Here is an 8,636-nt window from a genome sequence, read left to right as displayed (position 1 = left end):
TGACCTGCCGAGACCCATGACTACGCCTACTTTGTCCCAACGCAGGGAGGTCGGGTCCTGAACACGGACTTGGGTACCGACACTCAACCTGGGGAGAGAACGGGCGTGGTCGTTGTAGCGGGCGACGACGTCCTGAACACGTTCGGCGGCTCGGCGATCACAATCCTCTGTCTTAGCCTGCCACTCCTTGGAGAAGGATTGAGGGTGAGCAGGGACACAAGAACGAAGGGGGCGCCCATACAAAACCTGGGCAGGGGAGCGTCCGGTGTAGTTGGGTGTGTTGCGGAGTTCAAGAAGACCCCGGTCGAAGGCCTCGCAGTCAATGTTCCCAGAAGGGGCCACCTTAAGGATGAGGTGCTTCAAAGATTTGACAGCAGCCTCAGCGTGGCCGTTGGACTGCGGGTAATGGGGCGATGACAACACATGCCGGACTCCCCATCGGTCAAGGAACGCAGCAAAGTCCCGGCTTGTGAACTGAGGCCCTCCGTCGGTTCGCAGGCGTACAGGAACGCCCACGTCACGGAAGTAGTGGCGGAACTTGCTGATGGTGGCGGCAGACGTCGTGTCATTACCGCCCTTGATGACAACCGGCCAACCAGAGAGACGGTCGACGATAACCAGGAAGGACTTTCCTGACACACAGAAAAGTCGGCCGACACAGACTCAAAGGGGCGGGTGGGGTTGTCGTCACTCATGAAGGGTACCTGCTGCTGGCTGGGTTGTAATACGTGGCGGGGCTTACACACCTGGACAGCATTGGAGATGTCGGGGTCGATGCCAGACAGGAACACAGTCTGTCGTGCACGTCGTTTGGTGGCCTCAGCTCCACGGTGACTGTCGTGAAGGCGAGCCAGGGCGTGGGGACGTGATGCAGCAGGGACAACTACCGAAGGAGAGGTGTCACTGGCCAGAGGTAGGGGTAGGGCGGCAGCAGGGTAGTTGCTGCTCCCTTCATGCACCCTGTTGGCGTAATTTACCTCGAGAATCGGTGTTGGGAAGTCCTGGGAGATGATGGCCAACTCTTGACAATGTCTGTAGGACAGCAAGGGAGTCGGGACACCATTATGCACGTCAATCCAGGCCTGACACGACCTGTTGCCAAAGGTGACATGTGCATAGAGTGAACCCAGGGCTGGGGCCATCTGTGAACCATCTGCCATAAAGCGGAGGTCCTCGGGAGGCGGTCCTAGATCGCTTGGAGAGAGCCCCAAGCATCGCAAATGCTGGGGACCGATGACTGTAGCATCAGCGCCGGTGTCGGGCAACATCTGAAGACGGGATGACACACCGCCGTAGGTCACGATGACGCTGATGTACTGGGGGACTTTGGTCCTGGGATGCGAGGAGTACACCCTCCTAAAATGGGTCGGGCTTTGTCCCGGGTCGTCGTGCCTCTGATTTGGCGACTGTGGGCGGCCCTCTCTGGTAGAAGGGCGCTGAAGCTTCCGTTGACGCTGTTCCTTGGGTTTGTTGGAAGGGCAACACTTGTCATAGTGGCCCAGACGGCCGCACACATTGCACTGGACGCGTTTGGCTGGGCACCGTACTGTGAGTGACCAGTGGCCCTTACGGTCACAACTGTTGCAGGTAGACTGAGCAGCTGGACATACCTGTGTTCCGTGCTGCTTACCACAGTTGTTGCAAAATGAACCGGGCGTGGACGTGGTGGGCGAAGGCGTAGGAGCAGACTTCTTGTCCTTCTTGTACCGGGAAACAGCGCGTACAGCTGTAGGGGGAGCTCGGATGGCAGAGGTGGCACACCTGGCAGCCTCATAGGAGCGACATATCGTCAACACATCCTGAAGAGAAGAGGAAGAGTCGAGGGAGGTGAGGCGTTGGACAAGTTCCTCGTCCTTAACACCCATCAGGATCACCTGCTTCAACTGGGTCTCCTCGCACTGCTGGTGGTGGCCTAAACATATATCTACCTCTTCCGAGGCTCTCTTAAGACGTACATAAAAAGCGTCAAAAGACTCACCCTCCATCTGTCTGCAGCTAAACAATTCCCTCCTGCGCAGAGCTTCATTCTGCTGTCCTTTGATGTGCCGTTGTAGAACGTCCAGTACCTCCTCTACGGACAGCGAAGAGGTTGGGGGTACCTGCAACGTATGTTCTAAGACACGCTGAACTTCCAAGGACAGGCACATACGCAGCTGGATGAGTTGTTTAGGCTGTGACAAACTCTGGAGATCCACCATTGTAGCATAATCAGCCCACCGCCGCCGCCATTCGCGAAAAGTCTGGAAATTTACATCAGGCTCCAAGATGGGCGGTGTTTGAGCTGCTGCTTTAGGTGGGGCTGGGGGGCGTGAAGGAAGCATGGATGAGGTATCTGAACCATTCAGTACCGAGGCAGTGTTAGAGCCAGGGGCTTGGTTAACAGTGAGGCGAGATATCAAGGCTTCAAACCGTGCACTGTCTTCCATTCTCCGTTGGTGGTCTCGTTCTGCCTCTGCTTGCCTTCTGTGCTCATCCGCCAAACGTCTGTGAGCTTCATCCTCGCGTCTCTCATCTCTCATAAACTTCATTAAGGCAATTATCTCTGGAGATAACGCTGAATGTTGAGGTGAAGGGCTGCGCGATGTTGTGGGAGCTGGGCCGGCCTGGTCATCCATCTCTGGGGGACTATCATCCGCTTGACTCATCCGGGCGCTGGGTCCACGGCTACGTAAGGCATGAGACATAACTACTTTATCTGTGTACTGTGTCTTAAATCAGTGTTGACCGGTCAGCCCGTCGTATCAAAAAGATTTCAGACAAAAAAAATTTAATTCAATACACAGATAAGTAGGTTATATATATAAAATATATATAATGAAGCCGCGCGGTCAGCAAGTGTTAGTACATGTATGTGTGTATGTCTCAGGCAGGCAGAGCGTCTCGCCCCAGCTGTGAGGGAGGGGGGGGTGGAGGCGGCGCTGTGAGGGAGGGGGGTGGAGATAGGAGTAGCTCAGTCGCTCTCTGTAAACGGTCAGAGGAGGGTGCGCTGAGCTCTACACCCCACAAATGCCCAGAACATGCCGTATACCTTGGAAATCCGTTCGAACAAGGTCACACATGAATGGCACGAAACACACAATGCACTAAACACTTCACAGAAAATCACTGTCACTGACACTGCTCAAAGTTGCGAAATTCTTCGAGGGATGACGCGGGGTTGACCCAAGGCGGGGATCCATCAGCCGGCTTTCCACAAACTTGCACTAATCACTCGTAATAATCCAGTAATCCTACGCACTGCGCCATGTTAGATGTTCTGGGTAATAAGTTCTATATACAGGAGAGAACACAAACACCTGTATAGTTTTGTAGGTTCGGTTTACTGGATAAGAGTATGTACACAGAGGTGGATAGCACTGCTCCCTAGCTAAGGTCCTGGTCAACTACCATAGACGACGTATGGCAAGTGATACATTAGCAGCTTCCATACGCCGCCAGGCACATTAATTAAGCATGTGGGATATGGTAATAACATTGCCACACGCTGCTAGCTAGGCTGAATAAATATAAATGGAGCACATACATAATATACATACATGATACATAATCCAGCATACATAATATACATACAGCAGGCACATCTGATGTTGGCATGGCCCAGAAAGTCAGCGACAATTCGTACATGGCCGGACAAATAGGCCATGTCTATGCTACAGGGACAAAGGACGGCCATGAAAACCCATACAGCTGCGAAAGAGACATCTGAGTATCGAAGAAAAATGCCAAGATTGTACTGTCCATAGTGAGTGTGAAGATTCGGGAAAAGGACTCACACCAACGAAATCACATTAGAACTTTAGCTCTCTTGGACTCGGGCAGCGACTGGTCGTATTGCCCCAAAGCTCTGGTACAGAAACTAAGGGTGAAAGGGACACCTACCCTGGTAACCATGGGTACACTTGCGCAAGAAATGATACTCGAGTCAGCGGAGGTAGATCTAGAAGTGGTTGGTGCAGGCATGAAACGAGGCAGAATCATACTTATGCCAAAAGTACTCATTATACAAAATTTCCCCACCACGTTGCACAACTCCTTAGCGAACACAAGTGATATTTCAAGGTAGACCCATCTGCGAGGTGTGGAATTACCAGAATTTCAGAGCAACAGCATAGAAATTCTAATAGGACAAGATGTGCCACACGCCCTGGTACCCTTGGAGGTCAGAGCAGGAAGGGATGGAATGCCATTCGCCATAAAAACGCGACTTAGTTGGACAGTGAATGGACCGGTGGGGCACCAAGACGCACAAGGAATTTGCATGTCAGGATGCCTGATGACCGAAACTGTCGTGAGTCCTGAAAACCGTCTGGAAAGACAAGTTAAGCTTTTAAGGGAGCTGGAAAGTGGGGACACAGGAGCCTTGAAGTCAGCAGCTCATTCACTTGAGGACAAAAGAGTGTTGAGGCTATGGTCAGAGACAGGCATCATAACTAATGGTCATTACCAATTTCCCATACTTTTCCGTAATGAGAACACTGAACTCCCAAACAACAAGGCCATGGCGGAGCGTCGACTAGATGGGCTTCGAAGGCGACTATCCAAGGACGCATGGCTGAGACAAGGATATGTAGATAAAATAAATAAACTGCTTGCTGAACGATATGCTGAATCAGTGCCTTAGTTCCAGTTGGAGTCAGATACTGAACTGGTCTGGTATCTGCCTCTTCACCCGGTGTTGAACCCAAATAAGCCAAACAAAGTACGCATAGTTTTTGACTATGCAGCCAAACACAAAGGGACATCGCTGAACAACCAGGTATTACAAGGTCCAGACTTCAACAGCAAATTACTTGGAGTCCTGTTTAGATTTCGCCAAGGAACTACAGCCATCATGGCAGATGTGGAGGCTATGTACCATCAAATCCAAGTAGCGCCAGAACAGCGAGATGCATTAAGATTCTTCTGGTGGAAGAATGGGGACCTGAGTAGAGAACCAGTAACTTACAGGATGAAGGTGCACATCTTTGGTGGGGTGTGGATCCCTTCTTGTGCAACTTACGCCCTCCGGCGCACATTTCACGACCACAGATCCGAGTTTCCCGATATGGTGGCGAAAGCGGAAGTCAACTTCTATGTTGACGACCTACTCATGTCGCTAGACCCATCAAATGAAGCATCAATGTTAGCGTGTCAGCTTAGAAGACTGTTGGCGCGCGGAGGATTTCGGTTAACTAAGTGGGCCAGTAATCACAAAGGAGTGTTGGCTACCATCCCAACGGAGGAGAGGCAAAATGCACTGAAGGAAATTGATCTGAGGCAAGACAAATTGCCAATGGAGCGAGCCCTGGGGGTTAAGTGACTCCTGGAAGGTGATCAGCTCGCCATCAAGGTGCAACTAAACTCAAGGCCAGCGACCAGGAGAGGAGTACTAAGCTTGATCAGTTCCATTTACGTCCCACTGGGGTCTGTTGCCTTATTCATCATCAGGGCCAAAATATTATTTCAGGGTGGGATGAACCTTTGTCGGCTATTAATCACACGACCTGGAGTACCTGGCAATGAGAACTAGCCCACCTAGGGAAATTAAGTGTACCCAGATGCCTAAAAAACAGCATGTGCTAAAGAATTCATCTCAGCACAGATGCACACATTCTGCGATTAATCGCAGGCTGCTTAAGGTGCGGTGACTTATTTGAGACTGGTAGACTCTGGCGGAAGTATCCAGTGCTCTTTCGTGTACTGAAGGGCCAAGCTGGCCCCACTCAAGCAATTGACAATACCAAGGCTGGAACTTTGTACAGCTGTCCTGGCAGTGAACGCTGATCGAACGATCCGCCGAGAAATGACCATGACCACACACGAATCTTATTTATTGACGGATAGCATGCTAGTCTTGCAGTACATCGCCAATTCGAGTAGACGATTTCAAACGTTTGTAACCAACAGGATAGAAGCCATACAAGAGCTGTCAAGAACTGACCAGTGGAGACATGTCGGCACATCGCTGAATCCAGCGGATGATGCAACTAGGGGATTACCTGTCCTGGACCTGGTTGCAGGATCTCGGTGGATATGAGGTCCTGATTTTCTACTCAATATTAAAGAATGGTGGCCAAAGGGAAAAGAACTGCCAGTAGCTCTGAACGACTTACTGGAGGTGAAAGGAGAAGTACAACAGAGATCTGTAGTTGTTCTGGCAGTGAGCGAGCAGTCAAAATGGTGCCACGTCAAACTGTGGCTCAGGTAATCATCATGGTACCGCTTGGTGAAAGGGGTGGCATGGATTAAACGGTTCAGTCGGTGGCTCGGATCCAGTACAAGGACCGCAGACCTGCGCCTCAAACTGAAGAGGCTAAACACTGAGGAACTACAGTCGGCTGAGCAGACAATTATAAGAGAAGGAAATCCAAACTGTCATAAAGGGTGAGCTGCCAAGGGACAATAAGCTATATAAACTGGAACCTTACTTGGACAAGCGAACGTTGTTCAGATCAAAGGGAAGAATTAAAGGAACCCTTCTTGGGCGAAATGGTGAGAAGCCAATCTTGCTGCCTAGAGACCACCACCTCACCGAAATCATAGTGCGGGAGATGCACGAAGAGAGAGCCGGACATGTCGGACGAGAGCACATGATGGCGTGTGTGAGGCAAAGGTATTGGATTCCCCAGGGCAGACGCTTGCTTGATACGACGCTGTGTAGTGTGCCGACCGAACAACTGGAGAAGTAGGCATCAAAGGCAAGCTGACTTACCAATAGATCGTGTCACGCCTGGAAAGGCACCATTTGCTTACACTGGAACCGACTGTTTTGGTCCCTTCATTATCAAGGTAGGGAGGAAACAGGTCAAATGCTGGGGATGTCTGTTTACATGTCTAACTATTAGGTGCTGTTCATCTAGAAGTCTTGACGCAGATGTCTTCCTGAACGCAATAACTTGTTTTTTTTTGTTTTTTTTTTTATTGGGCACCCCACTACATCCTTGTGTAAGGTGAAGCGCTGAAGCGTTTACAGCGCCCAACAGGGAAGCATGCTAAGTTCATGCTTGCCTTTATGTCTCATGAGTTAAGGGCGTAGAAGCCTGAAGAGTCAATGGTTTATGTCATCAAGTTATTGGAAGCTCCAACAACTCCCTGAATACGAATTCGCAACTTTCGACTTACAACAGGTACCTACTTTACTGCTAGGTGAACAGGGACTAATGGGGGCTAGGAAATATGTCCAAACAACTTCCACCGGCCCGGGAATCGAACCCGTGACATCTTGCTTGCGAGGCATGAGCGATACGGCTTCTACCACCGGCCCCCCACCAACGCAATAACAAGGTTCTCACGATGCAGAGGTACACCAGAGCGCATTAGGTCGGATAGTGGGACAAACATGGTAAGGGCAGCCAAAGAACTCAAACTGGCTGTGAACAGTTGGGAGCAAGATGACAGACTCAGAGGTGCCTTACTGAAAGCAGATATTGATTGGGTCTTCAATCCACAAGCTGCCCCATACATGGGGGGAGTATGGGAAAGGCAGATTCGCACAGTAAAAAAGGTCCTACAGGCGATTGTGGGCTCACAAGTTTTAGACGATGAACTTCTGCAAATACTGTTCTGTGAAGTGGAAGCCATAGTTAACGAGAGGCCAATCACCCCGGTTCCAAACACTCCAAATGAACCAAAGGCTTTCACGCCTGCTGATCTTTTGCACATAAGTCGAAAGGGTAATCTTCCTTTAGGAGGAAGGTCTATAGGCGAATCATACCACAGAAGGTGGAAGCATGTCCAGTACCTTGCAGATCAATTTTGGAAGTGCTGGCTGACAGAGAACCTCCCTCAACTCAGAACTCGACAAGTGCATTTTAGACCACGGCGCAACTTTCGCCCTGGTGACCTAATCATTATAGCAGAAGCAAATAGTCCACGCAACAAATGGCACCTTGGTCGTGTGATGGAAGTCAAGGCTGGCGAGGATGGACTTGTACGACAGGCAGTGGTCAAGTCGACAACGTCCACGATGCTGCGACCTATGACAAAATTATACTTGTTGGAGGGAGCAATGGAAGGGGCTGACGGAGTCGGCTAGGAAAATGAATTGGGTATCCACACATGAAGACAGTGATGTCCGAATGTCAAAGGACCGAGGTGTCCTAAGGAGCTGATAAGTACTGATAGCCTGAGGAGAGCGACAGTCACAAGAACGTGACAAAGTTTAGTATCAAAGGCCTGATCTGGTTTTGAGCGTGAACGCTCAATGGAGTGGGTGTTACCGCAAGCAGTAATGAGTATATAGAGTACTGAGATGGTGGAGATGAGAGACCCAGAGGAGGTTGAGATGTTGGGTGGTGGTAAAGGGAGCTTGTTTGTGTATAAACACCTGACCCAGCGTCGCCGACCAGCCAGGGCTGGGCAGGGCACTGGCACTGTAGCTATCCCCATCATAGAGGCAAGACCTAACCTGTGCTCTTGAGACTTTCAACACGTAAGTTTAACTTGTACTTATTGTGTACACAGGTAGACTCTGTCCATTGCATCGTTTATCATGTATAATTGCCTATGTATGATTGCCTATGTATGATTTATTTGAAATACTAAGATGAATTGTATTCAACAGGTTTGACCGAATTATATAACGTTCAAATTTAACATGAAGAGTCTGATTAACCTTTAAACGCTCAGAAGGCGTTTACAATATATATATATATATA

General features: G+C 49.9%; 2 protein-coding genes across 2 annotated transcripts; both read left to right on the top strand.

Annotated features, from left to right (window-relative positions):
- The first annotated feature begins 4,831 nt into the window (after positions 1 to 4,831).
- Positions 4,832 to 5,299, top strand: LOC121876050. Its single transcript, XM_042380932.1, has one exon. It carries the CDS (start codon positions 4,832 to 4,834, stop codon positions 5,297 to 5,299), a length of 468 nt encoding a protein of 155 aa, XP_042236866.1.
- A 2,019-nt stretch (positions 5,300 to 7,318) lies between these two features.
- LOC121876049 lies at positions 7,319 to 8,014 on the top strand. Its single transcript, XM_042380931.1, has one exon. The coding sequence runs from the start codon at positions 7,319 to 7,321 to the stop codon at positions 8,012 to 8,014; it is 696 nt and encodes a 231-aa protein (XP_042236865.1).
- The last annotated feature ends 622 nt before the right edge of the window (positions 8,015 to 8,636 follow it).

This window comes from Homarus americanus, unplaced genomic scaffold (genome assembly GCF_018991925.1).
Source record: "Homarus americanus isolate GMGI-L3 unplaced genomic scaffold, GMGI_Hamer_2.0 scaffold19803, whole genome shotgun sequence".
Classification (NCBI taxonomy): Eukaryota; Metazoa; Arthropoda; class Malacostraca; order Decapoda; family Nephropidae; genus Homarus; species Homarus americanus.
Note: the sequence above shows the minus strand (reverse complement) of the source record. Positions and strands in the feature narration are given on the sequence as shown.

Coding starts and splice junctions, on each gene's coding strand:
- LOC121876050 (XM_042380932.1), top strand. CDS start 4,832: ATGGCAGATGTGGAGGCTATGTACCATCAAATCCAAGTAGCGCCAGAA.
- LOC121876049 (XM_042380931.1), top strand. CDS start 7,319: ATGGTAAGGGCAGCCAAAGAACTCAAACTGGCTGTGAACAGTTGGGAG.